This window comes from Desmodus rotundus, chromosome 7, assembly GCF_022682495.2.
Source record: "Desmodus rotundus isolate HL8 chromosome 7, HLdesRot8A.1, whole genome shotgun sequence".
NCBI lineage: Eukaryota > Metazoa > Chordata > Mammalia > Chiroptera > Phyllostomidae > Desmodus > Desmodus rotundus.
In genome coordinates, this window is record NC_071393.1 from 36,799,267 (window position 1) to 36,818,857 (window position 19,591).

The following is a 19,591-nucleotide window of genomic DNA, read 5'->3' on the forward strand; positions in this document are numbered from 1 at the left end:
GGATTTGAAAGCTAGAAAAGGGCTCCCCGCCCGCCCCCGCGCCCGTGGCCCCGCCCCGCGCCCGTGGCCCCGCCCCGCGCCCGTGGCCCCGCCCCGCGCCCGTGGCCCCGCCCCGCGCCCGTGGCCCCGCCCCGCGCCCGTGGCCCCGCCCCGCGCCCGTGGCCCCGCCCCGCGCCCGTGGCCCCGCCCCGCGCCCGTGGCCCCGCCCCGCGCCCGTGGCCCCGCCCCGCGCCCGTGGCCCCGCCCCGCGCCCGTGGCCCCGCCCTCACGGCGCCAATGACGCGCCGGCGTGACGTGTCGCTCCTTCGACGTCTGCGCACTCCGAGCCCGGAAGAGGCCGGACCCCAGAGAGGAGTCGAGCGGCTGCGTTTGAGCGCTCTCGTCCCCATGGCGCTGTGGCGCGGCTCCGCGTACGCGGGCTTCTTGGCGTTGGTGCTGGGCTGCGTCTTCTTGCTGGAGCCGCAGCTGCCGAGCTCGGCGCTGCGCCTGTTGTGGAGCTCCTTGCAGTTGGGGCCCGCGCCTCCGGGACCCGGCTCCCCCGAGGGCCGGTTGGCGGCCGCCTGGGACGCACTCATCGTGCGGCCGGTCCGGCGCTGGCGCCGCGTGGCCGTGGGGTGAGTGCCTTCGGGGCCTGCGTCTTCGGGCCAGTACAGGATGTGAGGGCGCCCAGGACCTCCCAGCGCCGCCTTGGCGGAGGTCGGGCGGCGTGGGAGCTGGGAAGTTGGAGCCCGCGCGAAACGGGCTCGCAGAGGTGCCCGGAAGGCCCCTCGGCGCACATGTCCACGCTGCTGCCTGCCTTGGCGAGAAGCGTTGACGTCTGGAACGAGCCCTCTCCGTCAGTGTTGCAGGGACTCACGAGCCCACTTTTTTCTTGTGGCTGGACCCTGCGCGCTTCCCTCCTGTCCGCACTCCCCGCCTTGTCGCCTCTTGGAAGTGCCGCTCAGCCGGACCCCTCACTGTGGGAGCCCCCTTCGTTCCACTTTCAGCTCCGCCGGTTCCTCCGGCAACGGCTCTTTTGCAGTCTAAATGTTTGGTGTTGCCGCGCTGTGACGGCGCTCTTCTTCCTCTTGCTTCTGAACTTGAAGCCGTGGGGTGGTAGCTGCCTTGAGCTAGCGACGCCGTGCTTCCTCTTCCTTGACGCCTTGGTTTGCAGGCCACCACGCCACTGAAACTCCTGTGTCAGAGCTCACTGGCGACTCGTCGATGTTCAGATTCAGCCTCCATTTAGTCTCCGCAGCCTTCCATGCGTTGCACATGCCTTTGCCCTTGAAACTCATACTGCATATTTAGGGTGCTCCCAAATCACAGTGCCTCCTTTCTTCGCAGCCCTCTGAGAATGTGATTATTGGCTTCACACTCACTAGTTCCTGCCTCGGTTTGACTTGAATACCTCACCGGCACCTCTAGAGCGCCATCCAAAAGCAGGCCTTCTCCCAAGCGCTCTGTTAGTTTCTGTGATTGATGGGGCCAAGAAGGGTCGGGTAAAGCAAAGTTAGCGTGAAGATTACAAATAAGTAGTCCATGTAATAGGGCATGGTGGCTGCTTTAAAGAGCACTCAGATGTTAGCGAGTGTTTTTTTTATATCGGCACATTTATTGTTTCCTTGGATGTCTCTCCTTTTACCTCTGTTTTAAAATTGGGGCCCTTCCACCCACGTCCTTATCAGCTTCTTGCACATTCAGGCCTGTGTGGCTTCATGCACATTCACTCAACAGTGTTCGTCAACTACACGGTTTGTGTCAGGCCCACGGTGGGTTCTGAGGATGCGGGGATGGACGGAGTGAGGCCCCTGCCTCCTTCGTTGGGAACACATGTATGTATCAGTCTGCTTGGGTCACAGAATACCACAGACTGGAAGCTTAAACAACAGATGTTGATTTTCTCACAGTTCTAGAGGCTGATGGGCCAGGGTCAAGGTGCTTGCAAGGTTGGCTTCTGGTGAGTCCTCTCTTTCTGACTTGCAGATGGCCTCCTCCTTGCTGTGCACCTACGTGGCCTTTCCCCGGTACGTGGGCACTCCTCTTATATGGGCACTAGTCCTGTTGGATTGGGGCCTCAACCTTAATTGCGTCCTCAATAGTTTCTCCAAATACAGTCACTTTTGTGGTTACAGCTTCAACATATGAAAGGGAGGTGGGAGGGGGGATACAGTGCTGTCCATAAGGATTATGAAAAGCGCTTTGATGAACTAGTAGTATAATCAAGGTAGCCTGTGCCCCACAGAAGGATACCTAATTCTTCGTAGGGTGAGAATCCAGAAGAAAACCCCATCTGAGAAGGTGATGTCCCATTTATTATTGCTACATCACAAATCACCCCATAACGCAGTAGCTAAAAGCATGGTCTTTTTATTATTACTTCTCATGATTCTGAGATTTGATTGGGCTCAGCCAAGCAGTTCTCACCTCGGGTCTTAGGTCGTTTTGGTCAGATAATGGCTGGGGTTTGTACCCGAGTACCAACAGGTTCTCTATGTAGCTGTTTGACCTTTTTTCACAGCAAGGTGACTGGGTTAGCAGACAGAATAGCCCAGTGGGACCAGGCAGAACCTTAATGCCTTTTAGGATGTAACTTAGAGGCACGTCTATCGTAATCACAGGTCCCACTGGCTTTAAGGGGAGGGAACATAGAATAAATGTCAATGGGAAGAGTGTCAGCATAACGTGAAAAAGAACATACGAGATGGGCCAGCTTTTTCCCCCCTAATTAAAGCATTGTTTATAGTAGCAAAAATTCAATAACTACTTTTTTGTCTTGGCTAGAAATAGGAAAATGCATAAACAAACTGGTACAGTCACACAATGAAATATTATGTCGCAGTTAAAATAAATTTGAAGAGCTTTCTTTATTATGGAGAAAAGCAAGCTACAGAAGGCCGAGCAGCGTGGACACACTGCGGCCGTCTTGGAAAACACGTTCTGCTGTAGTGACTTGCATGGGGTAGGCCCTAGGGAAGAACGGCATTTCTCCACCTGAAGGTGGGAGGGTAAATCCACTTAGGGAGAGAGAACCAAATGTGAAAGAGGACGTGGTTTGGGAACGCTACGCTGTGTTTAGAGCAAGGAAGGACCTTATGGTAGAGAGGTGTCAAGAAATGATGCCAAGAAGGGCCTTTAATACCAAGGTAGGGGATGAGTTTGTTTATAGTGAGGTAAATGATGCGAAGTTCTTTGCTGAGAATAACTGATGGGACTGTGAAACGTAGGTTTAAGCATCGGTTCTAACCCGTTTGACTGTTTCATGTCATTTTTGTGGGTAACAACCATCGGTAACATTTCTCATTACCCAAAGGGAATTTTATCCTAAAGATGGGGATGTGCAAGGGGTAGGTGGGAGAAGGTGCAGTACTGGTACCAGATTCCCGTTTGGGGGGTGTGCGTATTGCAGTTCACTTCCCGGGAGCATGTACTCACACAACACAAAATGTAATGTGATTCATAAGGAGGAAAGTACTGAGACCTTGATGCTAGTTAAGAGCCTTTTCTTGCTTGGAATTGGTGCCAGACGTGAGACTTGACAGGTTGAAAGTGCTAGAGTAAAGAAAGGCTGTTAAAAATGACAGGTCTTTAGTATTTGGGATCTTATAACAACCTTCAGTAGGCAGATACAGGTCTTGTCATCCAGTTTTCACAGGTGAGTAAACTGGGGCTTAGAAACATTGATTTGCCCCAGACTAGTTACCAAGTGCCAGAGGCCCAACTCTAACTGATTCCTGGCTCAGCCGCATTCATGCCACATTGTTGCCATTAAGAGAGATTAAGAAAAAGGAAGAAGTTCGTGATAGAAGGTAACCAGTTTGATTTCAGAAGAGGGGAAGTGTACCTGCTGTGGGATTTCAAATGAAACTTAGCCACAACTGCTGACCACAAGAGGCTGGAGTTAGGAGCATATTGGGGAGCAGGGCTGCACATTTTGGAGACGCCAGCACTTAGGTTGAAGCCAGAGCATGGATAGCCTCACCCAGGGAGAGAACCAGAAGGGAAGGTAAATGATGAGGTGGCATTTGGGGAGGCGCCAGCATTTCAGGGGTTGGTGAATAGGGGCCAGAGAAGTAAAGCGTAGGAGTTTCAAGAAGATAGTCGGTGCTGAGCCCACCACCACATCTTTCTAGAATGTGTCTTGCCTCCCCACTTGAAAGTGGACCCTGGTATCTAAGCCTCACTGGGTGAATGTGAGCCCCTCGTCTTTGGGAACAGTCAGCTTATATTCCCCCATACCTGGCTTCACCCTGACCTTTGACACCTGTCTTGCTCTTCTCTCCTGTTCAGACTCTCTGTTCTAACTCAAGTCAGCATTCTCCTTGTGTCCAAATACAAGGCTAATCCCTTCATGCACATCTTTTCTTGTGCATGCTCCCTGCGTGGGCTTTCGTGTCAGATAAATCTGCGTTTGAAACTGGCTCCTCTAGCCACGGCCTTTGGAATGGGAGAGGACTCAACTTTTCTCAGCTGAAAATGGCGATGACTGCTTTCCCGTCTTACGACACTTTGCAGACTGGTGTAGTCCATCCGAGCACGCCTGCCTTACTTCTCCAGAGCACCATCCAGGGTTCAGCCTGGAGCCCCCTTTGGGTTTCTGCTGTGTCATATCTTCTCGTGATTATGATTAGCTCTTGTAATATCTTGGTGGGGTGTTACAGCTAAAGAGTAACCCTAGGAAACATCCTACAGATGGTGAAATGGAAGGGAAGTGGTGAGAACCACAGTTCTTGCCTTTAGGGAACTGAAAGTCTAGACGGGGGAACTATGCCCCCTTCCCTGCCCCCAGCCCATCTCTAGCGATAGGAAAGGACCCTCCAGCTCCCAGCCCCTCTGTGCTCACCCCTTTAGCCTCTTGACTGCGATTTCAGCATCTGTTGCCTTGCCTTATTTTCCAGTTATTTCATCCATAGTTGTGTTTTCTCCAAACTCATGTAATCTTTTACACGTTTCTTACCGAAGTGTGAAATTCTGCCTGTCACATGAAGCTGACTTTTTCCTCTGATCCTTTTGCTCCCTCCTTCCCTCAATTTCCCGATAATGAAGCACCTTAGCCTGTGAACAGTGTGCTTGTCTATATTTTAGTGCGCTGTTGACGGAGGTAAGTGCAGAGAAGGTTCTTGCTCTGGTTAAAGTTTGATAAACTGTAACTAGAAAGCACATGTAGGACTACGATTGGTATCTGGCACATGGTGGGTGTTCAGTGGTGTTTTCCCAAACCACAGATAAAGTGTTCCTCTGTGTGATTGTCACCCCTCCCCCCCACGTGTTCATGACATGGTTGGGGGTGGGTGAAAAACGTTCCTATGGTAGTTATATTTTTTTTAACTCAAAATTACTCTTGTTGTGGTTTGCCTTGTTGCAGAATATGCTGAATGTTCTTTCAGTTTTGTTTTTCTGTAACTCTTACAAACGCAACTGCCTCCATTATCATCTTTCAAGAATCAAACTTTGAGATCTCAGCAGAACTAGATTTGAAGGTGATGTGTTTACGAAGTCATTATTTCCAAATGTGGGTGTTGCTCAGTATCTGAATTTTTGCTGCCCGGACGCAGGGCCCAGATCTATTTGGGCACATCCTCTAAACAGAACCGTTTGGTGGAAATAGTCTCTCCGTCTCCAGGCCCTCACTGTCTGAAACTTGGGAACCTACCAGAGTCCGAGGGCCGGGGGCACCTGTGTTCCTGTTAAGCTTCTCCCTTCATACGTCTGTCTGTGTTGCATCCCATAGAACACAGGACACTGTGTGAGGTGGGACTGGGGTGAGTTTACACTGTCTGGCTTATCATCACGTAAGGCTGTGAAAGGAGTGCGTTTTAAGCACGTTGGTCAGCACCTGCCATATGCATGTGTGTCACTGTGCTTTGCATGTGGAAAGGCGTGCTGACGTGTGTTTAGGGCCTTTCCACTTGACCAGAGAAATGGTGTGCCTTTGACTTCAAAAGAATAAGAAAGCGGGTATTTAAATGTTTATAGGCAAAAGTCTTTTCAAAAACGTGGGACCCGTGGAGAGAGAACTAATAAAAGAAATCTTACGATGAGGACGGGGTCAGTTTGTGCCATGAGGAGGGATGTTCCTCCTCCTTATCCGTGTAAGCCTCACTTACGTGTTGTAATCATAGCTAGCCCATATAGGAACCTTTAAAGTTGTTGTTCGTTCAGTTATAAAAGTACTGCATGCTTGTAAACATTAGAAATACACCTAATGAAAAATAAAATTCTTCTCCCTTAACAATCTCATTCCTCTTCTTAGAGTTTGCAGCCATTAATGATTTGGTGTGTTAATTTCCAGATCAAGAGATTTTTCTAGAACAACCAGAAGGGAAACATAGCCATATATTTCACCCTAAAATTCAATCCATTGAGCCTTCTTTATTGATGAGTTTACCTTCTGGTTTCAACGCTGCCCGGCATTACTGGGAGCCCAGCTACCCTTACCGCCAGGAGCGGTTTTGGTTGGCCTGCTGTGAGCCCTGCTCTTCTCAGAGGCTGGGAGCTGCCTGTGCGGTCGTCCAGCCCCACTGCCAAGAATGACATTTCCAGTAGGCAGAGGCAGGATCAGTGACCAGGGGTGGGTAGGAAGACCGCACCTGGCTACCCAGATTATTCGGCCTTTCCCTTTTAAGGGACGCCTTTTAGCAAACACACAACATGAGCCAGAGCTTCCCATGCTCACATAGGAAAGGCCATGCCAAACAACCTTAGTACTTTATCATTTCCGTGGAGCCAGCCTCGTGGTGCAGCGCTTGCCTCTTACTTTGCACTGTTCCTAAGTGTATGTTAACTTATTTAATCTTCACAACAGCTCCATGAGTTAAGTAGTCATATTACGCCATTTTGTAGATGAGGAAACCGAGACAGAAAAATTAGAAGTGACTTGCCCGAGTCACACAGCCAGTGTGAATCCAGACAGTTCGGCTCCTCTGGCATTTTCTCAGAAATGCTGTATTTGTGCTACCATGACAGCTCCGCTTGGAAATGCTGAGCACCCTTCTCCTCTTTGTACTGGCATAAACATGCGCCTAACTATTGAAGAGAGGCCTGTGTCCTGTTCCTAAGACATACGCTCAGCTAGTCCCTCTGCTGCATGTACTTTCCAGTTCAGGTTTCGGGCCCATCTCACCTGTTTCTCTGGTTGAACACGGTTCTCGGGAACATCTGCCTGGTGTGAAATACAAAGCAGCTGTCCCCCGGGCCTCTGCTCATTTCTTTCACGTCTCTGTCCTCCTTCCTTCCAGAGTCAATGCATGTGTGGATGTGGTGCTCTCAGGGGTGAAGCTCTTGCAGGCACTTGGCCTGAATCCTGGGGATGGGAAAGATCACTCCATCCTGCATTCAAGGAATGATCTGGAAGATGCCTTCACTCACTTCCTGGGGAAGGGAGCAGCTGCAGAGCGCTTCTTCAGCGATAAGGAAACTTTCCATGACATTGCCCAGGTTGCATCCAAGTTCCCAGGAGCCCAGGTCTGTTTGGTTAACCGGTAGTAACTTAAGACAGGGTGGGAGCCCTGACTGGTTTGGCTCAGTTGGTTGTCATTGTCCCACAAAGCGAAAGGTCGCCTGTTCGATTCCCGGCCAGGGTATATGCCTGGGCTGTGGGTTTGGTCCCTGGTTGGGGCACATACAAGACCGAGCGGTGTTTCTCACATGGACGTGTCTCTTCCTCTCTCTCTCCCTCTTTCTAAAGATAAATAAAATCTTAAAAAAGGGGAGGTGTTTGGAAAAGATACCTAATTTACATGGTTCCTAGAAGCAACCAAGCAACCTTTTCCTCCAGTTTGCCCCAACGGGATGATTGTTGGGAATCCAATTCTGCAATGTTTTCTCTTTTGTAAAACTGTGTATCTGACCTTCCATTAACTCTGTTGTTTTTAGTCAGATCCATTCAGCCAGATTCATGAAGCATATTTACTAAAATTTTGGTTCTGGTTCATCCATTTAAATTGCACGTTACCCAAGCTTAAGGTAGGAATGATACCTGCTAACTGGTTTGGGTATTGCTTGTGGCTGGTAACTTGCAGTGATCTTAACATGGCCCAGTCCTTCCTGAGCAGACGGCACGGCCAAACCCACAGGGCGAGTTCCAGCCTTGCCTGGGAAAGGGGCAGCGGGGGCCTCACTCTCTTCTGCTGGTCCGGATCAAGGTTTCTGCACCGTAGTGATATTGACATTTGGGGCTACAGTTCCTTGTCGTGAGGGTTTCCTGCACATGTTGAGATGTTCAACAGCCTCTCTGGCCTCAACCCACTCGATGACAGTAGCACTCCTTCTTCTCCCCAGTCGTGACTGTTAAAACTGTTTCCAGGGTGGGGAGAGGAGGCAGTGCAGTCACCCCGGTTGAGAACCACAGGTCTAGATTGGGGGTCCTCAGAGTTAAGCACATGTGCCAGCATCTCCTGGAAGGGGTATTGAGAACAGATCCCTGGGCCCACTCCCAGAGCTTCTGATTCAGCATATGTGGGTAGGACCCAGGAATTCTACCCTCCCGGCAAGTTGCCTGGTTATGTTGATGCTTTCGTTCTGAGCAGCTTGTCTACAGGGTTCCAACCTGTCAGATAGAACTAGAGGACCCCGAGCCCACCTGGCGATCATAGACAAAGCTCTGGGGCCTGCATCGTCCAGACAGCTTCTGCGAGGCTCACGCAGAGTAAGAGCAGTGCTGGGGCAGGGGGAAAGGAGGCCCCTTCGCTGGGCCCGGCGCACCTGCTGAGACAGGTGCCCTTGTGCCCCTTGAGGTTGAGTTTTGGGGTTTTGCATAGTACAAAATGCTTATTTTTATTAGTCACATGCCATCGTTACTGCACTCCCCGCAAATAAGATCTCAAACTTTAATCAGAAACTAACCTCACCGTTTTTTCCTTACATGTGTTCTTCTTTCTGTGTGTCCACCTGCAGCTAATTTCAGCAGCAGACCCTAGTCAAACAGCCAGTCTGATTCAGTCTTCCCTTTCCCCTGCTTCTTGAGGTTGGGTTTTGGTAGTTTGTTTAAACATCCCTCCACCCCACCCCTAATTCTTCTTACCTAAAACCTTCCTTGGGCTCGTCACCTACATCTGGGTGTGACTCTTACTAGGGAAGCTCTGAATACCATTTCTAATTTGTACCTTTCACAGGCTATTCTTTTCACCACTTTTATTTTGATAATTTTTAAGATTTTCAAGGGTTTTTTTTTTCCTTTGAAGCTGCCCACTTGAATATTGGAAGTGGCGTGGGCATTACCCACCTGAGTTTCTGAAGGAGACAGCAGCTGTTAAAATTTCAGTGACAGTCATTCTGCAGCTGAACTCAGTAATGCGATTCCGGTCCCTCGTGAAGAGACCCCGATAGTTCTGACATGACGGCGGGTCCTCCTGCCCAACAGTCTTCGCGGTGGCGGAGTGAAGCCAGCAGCTGGACTGCCGCTGTCTTTTCTCTAACTCGATCCTGACTTTTGTGTCATAGCAAAAAAAATTTTCTGCAGAACTCTACCTGGCTTTTAGATCATCCAAATTACTTCTTAACATTGTAAAACCTCAAATGTGTTACCTTCCACTAGGGTGGCACCTTACTTAGTGCCTTTTCGAACTCCCTTGAAGTAGGCTGACTGATAAACTAAGCAGTTCATAACTATTACATGAAAGCTCCAAAGTCCACCTCACAGAATCTTAACATTTCCCCTAAGATATTTAGTACATTCTAGCCATCATAGTTAACTAAAAAATTAAGGTAGTGTGTTAAAAGTCCAAATTGTAGCCTGTATATCACAGGAAGTTTTAAATTTGTCCATAGAAAGCTGTGACTGCCCCACCTGAACCCAGGAGCTGGTTGACGGGACCCTGGGATCAAGTATGTCTAGCATCTAGGATTGAGTCATTTATTTAGTCTCTTCCTCGGTGTGGGACTGAGGACTAGGAAGGTGAGGTGACAACATTCTGTTGACGTGGCTTCTCAGCTTTCACAGTAGAACATCAGCTTTATCTCCTGCTTGTCAGGTTTCCAAAGCACGTGAACTCATCCTTCGTCAGCATGAAACAGCAGCTCTGAATGATCTGTTCTCCAGCCCTGGGCCCTCAGCTGAGAGATGTATTTAGGAGACAACATTTTCTCCTAGGAAAGCTTTTGTGTTTCCTAACACATCAGTGTGTTTCTTCCTTTCTCAAAATTTAGCAACAAACATTGGCTGAGCACTCGTTGTGAGAAAAAAACAGTCCCTTCCCTGAAGGAGCCAGACATGGACCCAAATGAAAATAGCCCAAGTGCACAAGGGCCCAGGTGGGGTTTGTTGAGAGCGTAGGGTTAGCAAGGGCTCTATAACCCTGTCTGGGGCGGGGTGGGGGGACGTGGGGGGAGGAAGCTGACTAGGCAGTGGGGAAAAGGGACGAGAAGGCACTGCAGAAGAGGTGATACAGCAGCTGATTCTTGAGAAGTGGTCCGGGGTTTACCAGGACGTGAGGAGGACAGGTGTCATCAAACGGAAAGTGCGCTAAAGGCGCGGAGGGGAAGGCAGACTTGGGGAACTGCAGCACCGTGGGGAAGGGCAGGGCAGGGGTGAAGGTGGGAGGAGAGCGGGGCAGAGAGAACGGCCCTGTGTGCCCCACTTAGGACTTGGGTTCCAGTCCACTGCAGCGTTCACTGGGTGAGCGTCAGGGGAAGAGTAGCATAATCATACACTCTTTCAGAAGGACGACAGTGTAGAATAAACGATCTGTGAACGCTTTTTCTGTTTGCTTAATCTGTTCTGGCTGCCCGGAAGCTCAAGGCCAAATTTGATCCATGGTTAAGACAATTACACTAATTTCCGTGGTTAGCGTATTTGTTTTCTTCACCTTTCCTTGTAATTCATAGTCAGTTAACCTATGGGCTTAATGTTTTATTAACCTCCTATGTGTGTCCTTGTAAAGTCACCTCAAAATTTTTTTGGAAAAAATAGACTATATTAATTCAAAAAAATTTAAAAATTATTAAGCTTAGGTAACGTAGTCGTGCTTAAAACACTGTCTAATAACCTTGACCTCTCTTACAGCACTATGTAGGAGGAAACGCGGCCTTAATCGGACAGAAATTTGCAGCCCACTCAGATTTAAAGGTAGGTCAACTTCCCAGGTTAAAACCTGTCCCTTTCTCTAATTTTCAATAATTTTAGAGCAGGAACGAGTGTGTGCTCCACCTACCATGTGCCAGATCCTGGCCTCTTGTCAGGAGCCAGTGCAATAATAGTAGGAGAGTCGTAGCGGCCAGTGCTTCCTGAGCGCGTGCTTTGTGCCCGCCATTCCTTCGCCTTATATTGCCTTCCGTGATTTGTGTAGATCATATCATGTAATTCTTGCAGCATCCTCCAAGGCTAGTTGATACTGTTGTTGGTACTGTTCATTGTCTTTCTCATGAAGTTTGAGGCATAAAACAACACAGCTAACGAGAAATGGAGCCATTCTCACCTAGCCCCCTGAGTCCATGTTCTTAAGTGCTGGATCAAGTAATGGTTAGGAGTCAGTGCCTAGGCCTGGGGATTATACAGTGATGAGAGCAAACTTAGTTGGTTGTATTTCTGACCCTAGTGTTGAAAAATGAAGTCCACCGGATGGAGGTCAGTAGTGGGGTTTAATAGAATTCAAAGTTACTGCTGTTCAGAATAACATCTGAGTAAGAAGGTTCTTTTGCTCTGAGTGGAATAGGTCAGAGGGGGGAGGCCAGCAAGGAGGTTGTTGCTGTTGCCTACTGTAAAATGATGAAGGTTTGGATTAGAGCGGCCAGCAGAGGAGACGCTCGTCTGCCTAAAGCCTACTGAAATGGAATTACTTGGTGCTAGACCATACTTGAGAACAAAGAAGATAAATTTAAAAAGGATGACTTCAGAGTAAACAGACTTGATGAGTGTGGAACAGATGTGACCACTGACAATAGAGAAAAGGAACTCTAAACAGTTTTCGGGAACCAGCCTGAAAATAGAAATATGGGCTCTGGCTGGTGTGGCTCAGAGGATTGAGTGCTGGCCTGCGAACCAAAGGGTCACCGGTTCGATTCCCGGTCAGGGCACATGCCTGGGCTGCAGGCCAGGTCCCCAACAAGGGGCACATGAGAGGCAATCGTACATCAATGTTTCTCTCCCTCTCTTTCTCCCTCCCTTCCCCTCTCTAAAATAAATAAATAAGAATCTTTAATTAAAAAAAAGAAAGAAAGAAAGAAATATGTGTCGGGACAGAGAATCAAAAGCCCAAGGTGGGCCCAGTGTACAGACAGATGAGCAGCTGGAGGGAAGTTTATGTGGAACCGCACTGAGCAGCAGGAGGTGCACGAGCTTAGATGTGGGGAGTGTATTGAAGTGCACACTCAGATTTTAAAAAGAAAATTCTCATGAAGTACTAGGATGGAAAATACAGATTCTTTTGCAGTCATTATCTTTATAGATAGTAAGTAACTCCCAAGAAGAGAAGATGAGAAATTCCAGGGCTAACTTCAGAAATATGACCAGTTAATAGAAAAAAAGAAAAGATTAATCATAAGCTTATTAGAGCCTGTGCTCTTCCCCTCAGAACCCTGGGTGTTTGTGTGGGTCCCCAATAGGCCACCCTCCTGACCCCGAGAAGTAACTCTGGCCTCTGGGAGGACAGCACCCTGCGAGACTTGGGTTAGTAGAGGACTGACCTCCCCTTGAGAGGCATTTGCTGCTGTTTTCTGCAGAAGCCAGGGCTGGGACCAGTCTCATTGGAAAGCGTTCTGCTGAACCGAGTCTGGCCTTGGTAGGAGATTGAGGAAAGAAAAGAGATACATGTTACTCGATCCTCTCAACGATCTGATGAAGTAAGATACTGTCGCCCTTTTAAAGGTGAAAGACAAGGTCCAGAGATGTTAAGTAATGTGCCAAGGTCACCTAGCCAGGAAATGTTAGAGCTGGTATTCAAAGGCCAGGCTCTGCCTTGACCTCACCGCCCTACAACTGCTCTCATTCAGTTTAACTTGCCAGAATGTGATCCTCTGAGAACTACCAGAGGTTAAGAACTAGGCATTTTCCAAAGGTAATAATAGTAATAATAGCAGCTAACATTTACATAGTTCTTACTATATGCCAGGCACTCTTTCGAGAGTGATATACAAGTGATATACAAGTGAATGAGTGATATACTCATTCAGTCTTCAGAACACCCTGTAAGGAGTCATGTTATCCCCATTTTGTCTATAGGAAAAACGAGGCTTGGAAAAGTTAAAACTGTTCAGGGTCACATACTTAGTAAGGGGTAGAGCTGGGATCTGAACCCAAGCAATCCAGCTCCAGAGTCTTTACTTCTAATGACTCTATATATTGTGTCTCATAAGTAGACCCTGGTGAATATAGCAAAGGCAGATCTAGTGGAAGGGTGGAATAGAGGCCAGTTGGTAGGAGGGGAGAATGCCTTAGAAAATGTATTTGTGAAGCATTTGATAAAATCCAACACCCACTTATGATAAAAACTTGAAGTGGGAATAGAGGGAACACACCTCAACATAATAAAGACCATATATGACAAACCCACAGGCAACATCATACTCAATGGACAAAAACTATAAGCGTTACCCTTAATATTGGGAACAAGACAGGGGTATCTGCTTTAAAAGGGGGGGTGGGTGGGGAGAGAGAAGGAGAAAAAGAAAATGTATTTGTGGAACTTAACCAACAGGAATAGAATAATGTTGGATTTCATCAGATGCTGCTTCTACATCTAAGAAGATGATTGTGGGGGTTTTTGTTGTTTGGTATATGGTGATTACATTGATTTTCAAATGTTAACCTACCTTACATCCCTGAGATAAACTCCATTTGGTTCTGATATATTTGTTGTCCTTTTTACATGTTGTTGGATTCAGTTTACTAAAATTTTATTTTAAATGTTTATGTCAATTTCCAGGAGGGATATAGACCTATATTTTTCTTTTCTTGCGTGTCTTTGTTTCATTGATTTTTCTATATTGTTTTTCTCTTTTCTATTTTTATTGGTTTCTGTTCAGTCTGACTTCGACTTGCTCTTCTCTTTCTTGTTTTCTGATACGGAATGTTCGGTGCAGTAAATTTCTGCTAAAGACCCGAGCTGCGTCCGCAGGTCTCCACGCACTTTATTTTCCTTTGGTTCAGATGTTTTCTAACTTCCCTTTGGTTTCTGGAAATGGGCCGTCGAATAGCCCATCCATGGACTACTTAGAAGTGTATTGTTTAGTTTCTAAATGTTTGGGGATTTTCTAGATGTATTTCTGTCATTGATTTCTATTTTAATTCCATCGTGGTCAGAGAATATGCTTCTCTGACTCCATGGATTGAGACTTTTTTTTGGCCCAGAAGACGGTTTATCTTGCTGTGTTCTGTTGTTGGGTGGGGTGTGCTGTGAGTGTCAGTCAGGCTGTGCTGGTTGGAATTGTTCCAGCCTTCTATGGTCTTACTGGTTTTCTGTCTACTTGATTTATTAATTATTGAGAGAGGGATATCGACACCTTCAGCTATACCTGTGGACTTAGATACCTCTTTCCTTTGCAGTTCTATAACTTTATGCATTGTGTGCAGTATTTTTTTTTAAGAATTTATTTATTTATTTTCAGGGAGAGGGGAAGGGAGGGAGAAAGAGAGGGAAACATCCATGTGTGAGGGATACATTACCTCTCGCACACCCCCAACTGAGGACCTGGCCTGTAACCCAGGCATGTGCCCTGACTGGGAATCGAACTGGCGAGCTTTCAGTCCACAGACCAGCACTCAGTCCCCTGAGCCACACCAGCCGGGGCTGGCATGCAGTATTTTTAAGCTCTGTTATTAGGGGCACAACTATTTAGGATTATTACGTCCCCTTCATGAATTGGCCCCTTTATCATTACCAGGGATAAAGAAGATTATTTTCTATGATTCCATACTATCTTCTCTGGCCCATTAGCCCTAATTCTGTGCGGTGTTACTTTGACGGAGCTGTAGGGTTTCCTGTGCGCACTAGCTGTCGCGGTCTGACCGAAGGCAGTGTGAGCACACTGCCCCCCAGCATGTAAGGGCTCTACGCCAGTGCGTTCCCATTTCCCCGTCTTACCTTTACACTGCTGCTGCCAGACAGTTTACCTACGTGTATGCGTCCCACAGATCTCGCAGTATGCTGTTCATTTGTTTAGGCGGTTAATTGTCTTGAAGATATTTGAATAATAAGAGAGATATTACTTATTCAGATGCTGCTTATCCAGCGCCATTTCTGGTGCTCTTCACTCCTTTGCTTGGAGCTGTATTTCCATGGGGCAGGGCATCGCTTTCCCTCTGCCTGAGGGGTTTCCTTTCACATTCCTTGTCGTGCAGGCCTGCTGGTGATGAATTCTCTTAGACTTGTGTATCTGGGAACTCTTTTAAGGTAATTGCTGAAGCATTTATAGGGCTTATTAGTCTTCTTCCTGTTTTTTAGGGATCACTGTCCTTTGTTGCCTGATGTCCAGATGTTTTGAAAACCATTGTTTCACATATTTTATCTGTTTTCCGTTGATATTTCCGGTAGGAGGGTAAACTGGCTCTTGTCATCTCATCTTAGAAGCTGAAGCTCTAGTCATGAATTAGAGAAAATAAAATAAAATGGTAGGGGCAAGACTTTTCAGAATTGGCAAATAATGGACACGTATCAAGGCATAAAGGGAGTAGTAGGTCAAGGAGACAGGGGTGTATTTTCACCCAGAAGCTGCTATTGCTCAGAAGCAGGTAAGGTCCTCTGTGCAAATAAGCAGATAATTAGCAAGTAAAAGTGCCTTCGAAGCTCCGGGGTAGAGCGTATTAGATCTGAAGTGTGGCTGTCTCTGGGCACTTCTCTTCCAATCTGACCCGAGCCCTCGTCTTTCCGTGACTTTGAGTCCATTAGCCTGGCTCTGAGTGGTGGCTGGCGCCGGCACAGCAGAAACAGCAGCCGCGTGAAGTGGGTTCTGAAAGGGCAGCCCGGGAGCGGCCCACGTCAGAGTGGAAAAGGTTTTGGAAAAGTCGCAGAGTGCCTGCCCCCAAACTTTCTGAATTGAAGTACTTTTTAATTCTCATATTCGGAAGGCTCTCCCATTCTCATGACAGCTAAGTACAGCAGGGAGCCTGATCTCCCCTGTCCGGTCACCTGGTTGTGGGAGGGCATTGTGATCCTTGAGGTTGGGTCTTTTCTATGCTGCGTAAACTCCAACAGAATTGTTTTCAGGATCCCGTATCTATTGCCTACACAGTACGTGAGCGAGTAAAGAAAAAGAGAAAGTGGGGTAGAGTGTGTTAGTCTGTCATAATAACAAAATGCCATAGACTGGGTGGCTTAACCAATAAAAATTCATTCTCTCCCTGCTCTGGAGGCTGGAAAGTCCAAGATCAAGGCTCCAGCAGGGTTCGGTCTCTGGTGAGGGCCCGCTGCCTGGCCTGCAGATGGCTGCCTTTCCGCAGTGGTCTCCCGTGGCCTTTCTGCAGTGTGTGTGGCGGGGAGAGAGAAGGAAGGCCACTGGATTAGGACCTTACTCATATGACCTCATTTAGCCTTGATTTCCTCCTAAAAGCTCTATTTCCAAATACTGTCACCTTGGCAATTAGACTCTCACCTATGAATCTGGGGGACACAAACGTTCAGTCCCTAAGAGGATAAACGGGGGACAGCAGCTGCATAGGTACTGGTCTAACGTCAGCCTCTCATTTCTGGGCACGTTGTGGCCATATGCTCAACGCCTAAACCCCGGTAATAGCCCCCTGTCGCAAACCTCCAAACCAAGAGCTTCCAAGCTTAGATTGCGATCTCAGTATTTTGTCACAATGAGAAGTGGCCTGGATGTACCTTTTCGGTTACTATCCAGATTCCATGGAAGAGGGCCAGGTCTGACAGGCTTCATATTTCTTCTCTCCAGGTTCTTCTTTGTGGTCCAGTGGGTCCAAAACTGCATGAACTTCTCGATGACAACATATTCGTTCCGCCAGAGTCGCTGCAGGACATGGATGAGTTCCACCTCATTTTGGAGTATCAAGCAGGTAAGAGAAGTGAGTAAGTAATGGTGCAAGACGCGTCAGAGGAGTCTTGTTTGGTTGGTCTGAGGTGTGACTGTGCTAAAAATGGAGCTGTGTGAACTAGGAGCATCCTGTTCGCCTCACAACGGTTTCTGTGCTGCTGCTGGCCATCGTCTCAGGGGAGAGTGCTGGAGTATTTCGACAGTGAAGAAAATTCCCAGGTCTACAAACAGAATTGATCTGAACCCAGGAGAAATCAGGCTGCAGACAGCAGGCATCTTGAATAAAAATGAAAATGCATTAAACATACACGTATAAAGTTTTTCTTTATTGCTAAGGAAAGAGAAGGGCACATGACATCTGCCCAGCTCTGTGCTGGACGCTGCCCGAGGCGTTTCTGGACAGCTGTTTCAAGCTGCTTAGAATTGATTCCAGGCCTCTGGCAAGCTTCCTGGGAAGCTTTTTGTTGTGCCTTGGGTGTAAGTATCATTTCCCATTATCTAATGTTTCAGTGTTTATCACTTCACACCACCCCACCCTGCCCTCCCCCAGTAGATTTTATGTTACACACTGCAGAGCTGATTTCGGAAAGACTCCTAAATACCTGAACATAATGTTTATTTGACTCTGTGTATTCTACTGTGGTATCTTTCCTGTGCTCAGAAGTCAGCCTCTTGAATTTCTGTTTCAACGCATTAATCAGGTTAAAGACTCGAGCATTGAAACGGACTAATTGGCACCTTAAAGCAGTGCTCACCTAATGTGCTTCGGTGAACTGCTTCCAAGTCAGACATTTAAGAGAGCCTCACCTACTAGAGTAATGATAATTAACTTTAATGGAAGAGAAATAGAGTGCTTCTTGAAAATTATGCCTTTCTCCAAGAACAAAAAGGATTGTTCCTTGTTTTTGGTTGTCTTTTGGGTGTTTAGTAGAATCAGTCAAGAAGTTAGGAAAGGCAGGGTCGGCAAATTAGGGACGACGTTGGGGGAGGCAGTTCGCGTTTAATGATACAGAAGTGTTGAGTTTCGGTTTTAGTTCTTCCCTGCTGCCTGAGGGTTGTGCTGAGGATTAAGAGGTCAGTGTGTCTAAGGCGCTGGGAGCTGCTTAAATGGAAGGCATGAATGGAGCCTGCCCAAAGCAAAGGCTCCACTGGGGCCCCTGCAAGCCCCTTACAGCTAGGAAACTTAAAGCCTCTTCCTTATCTTTCCATTGTGTTGTCTGGGCTTTTCTAGGGGACAAGTGGGGCCAGTTAAAAGCTCCCCATGCCAACCGATTCATCTTCTCCCACGACCTCTCCAACGGGGCCATGAATATGCTGGAGGTGTTTGTGTCTAGCCTGGAGGAGTTTCAGCCAGACCTGGTGGTCCTCTCTGGATTGCACATGATGGAGGGACAGAGCAAGGAGCTCCAGAGGAGGAGACTCTTGGAGGTAACAGCACTGTTGAAGAGTTGCGCGGATCTCAGCTAGTGTGTTCCTTCAGAATCCTGCCTTCTGCCCTCTGCAGCTGATGCTGCCTTGTCCTCAGTCCCGACCTCCCCAGGACATAGCATGGCAGCTGGCTCTGAGCTTGCCTTCTGCCCCAGGGAGGCACCTCACAGTATTCTCGCAGACACAGGCAGCAGCTTGAGTGGAACAGGAGAGAACATCGTCCTGCCTGAGCCCCTCTGTATACGGTGCTAAACTGACCGAAAGCTGCAGTGTCTGTAGTTTGTATTATTTGGGTCATCTCACTTCTCATCAGCTGTTGCTGCAGATTCAAACAGCTTTTGAATCCATCTGCTCTCTCTGGGTCCCCAGGACCAGGTTGACTACATGGACATACAGGGGCAGTCCTTTGTGCTCTCTGAGTCTGTAACACAGGCCTCTCTGCACAGCCTAGGTGTCCCTGTTGGGAAAAGCATCCCTCATCCACAGGGGCTGTGGGAGCCTCCCAGGCTGGGAGCTTTCATGAGGATGCAGAGAAGACAGTGGCTGTGCACATGGCCTCTTAGGGCCTGATCTTTTCTTCCTCTGGCCTGACTTCTTCTCTAGGCAATGCTATCCTCTCCTTGCAGGTCGTGACCTCCATTTCTGACATCCCAGCTGGTATTCCGATTCACCTAGAACTGGCCAGTATGACTAACAGGGAGCTCATGAGCAGCATTATGCATCAGGTAACCACGTGGGCGGCACGTGGGGCCCTCGTTGGCCCTGACTCATGGGGACTTGCAGAGATGTGCCTTTGTCCAGCAGGACCAGCTCTTTGGGCTCAGGGGCAGCTTACTGAGGTGCGGCTGTCATGCCACTCAGACCTATGTCCTTAGAGATTGAAATAAGGAACCAGGACTGTTCTGAAGCAAAATCTCCTTCTAGGTTAGAAGTGCGGCAGGGTATCAGTGGGTTCATGGGCTGTTTCTTCTTCGGGAGCCTGGGCGTTGGGGTGAACGGTCTGCGGCAGAACTCAAAGGGGAAGACTGAAAGCCCTGTCAGCTGCTTTCAACTGAACACCAAGAGTTCAGAGAAAGAAAACTGGGAGAGCCTCACTTCCACACCACCAGGCACCCCCAGTTCAACTCCTGCCTCGGGGCAGCAGCAAAGATGAGCTGAATTGGGGAGGGTGATGCTTTGGAACGCAGACTTGGGAGCCTGGGTTGGAATGCTGGCTGTGCTGCTGGCTTTGCTTCTGGCTAGCTTTATGAAATTAGGCAAG

At 48.2% G+C, this 19,591-nt stretch overlaps 1 protein-coding gene across 3 annotated transcripts in view; it reads left to right on the forward strand.

Moving 5' to 3' along the window:
- The first annotated feature begins 321 nt into the window (after window positions 1–321).
- ADPGK (ADP dependent glucokinase) overlaps window positions 322–19,591 on the forward strand; it is a 28,228-nt gene continuing 8,958 nt past the window's right edge. For 2 of the 3 annotated variants that reach the window (XM_024557520.3, XM_024557521.3), the window contains exons 1-6: window positions 322–614; window positions 7,218–7,443; window positions 10,982–11,044; window positions 16,804–16,924; window positions 18,134–18,330; window positions 18,957–19,055. In XM_024557520.3, coding sequence (XP_024413288.2) covers window positions 388–614; window positions 7,218–7,443; window positions 10,982–11,044; window positions 16,804–16,924; window positions 18,134–18,330; window positions 18,957–19,055 — 933 coding nt within the window. In that variant the 5' untranslated portion in view covers window positions 322–387. The remainder of the gene's footprint in view (window positions 615–7,217; window positions 7,444–10,981; window positions 11,045–16,803; window positions 16,925–18,133; window positions 18,331–18,956; window positions 19,056–19,591) is intronic. The other variant, XM_045192927.2, reaches the window with a different exon arrangement.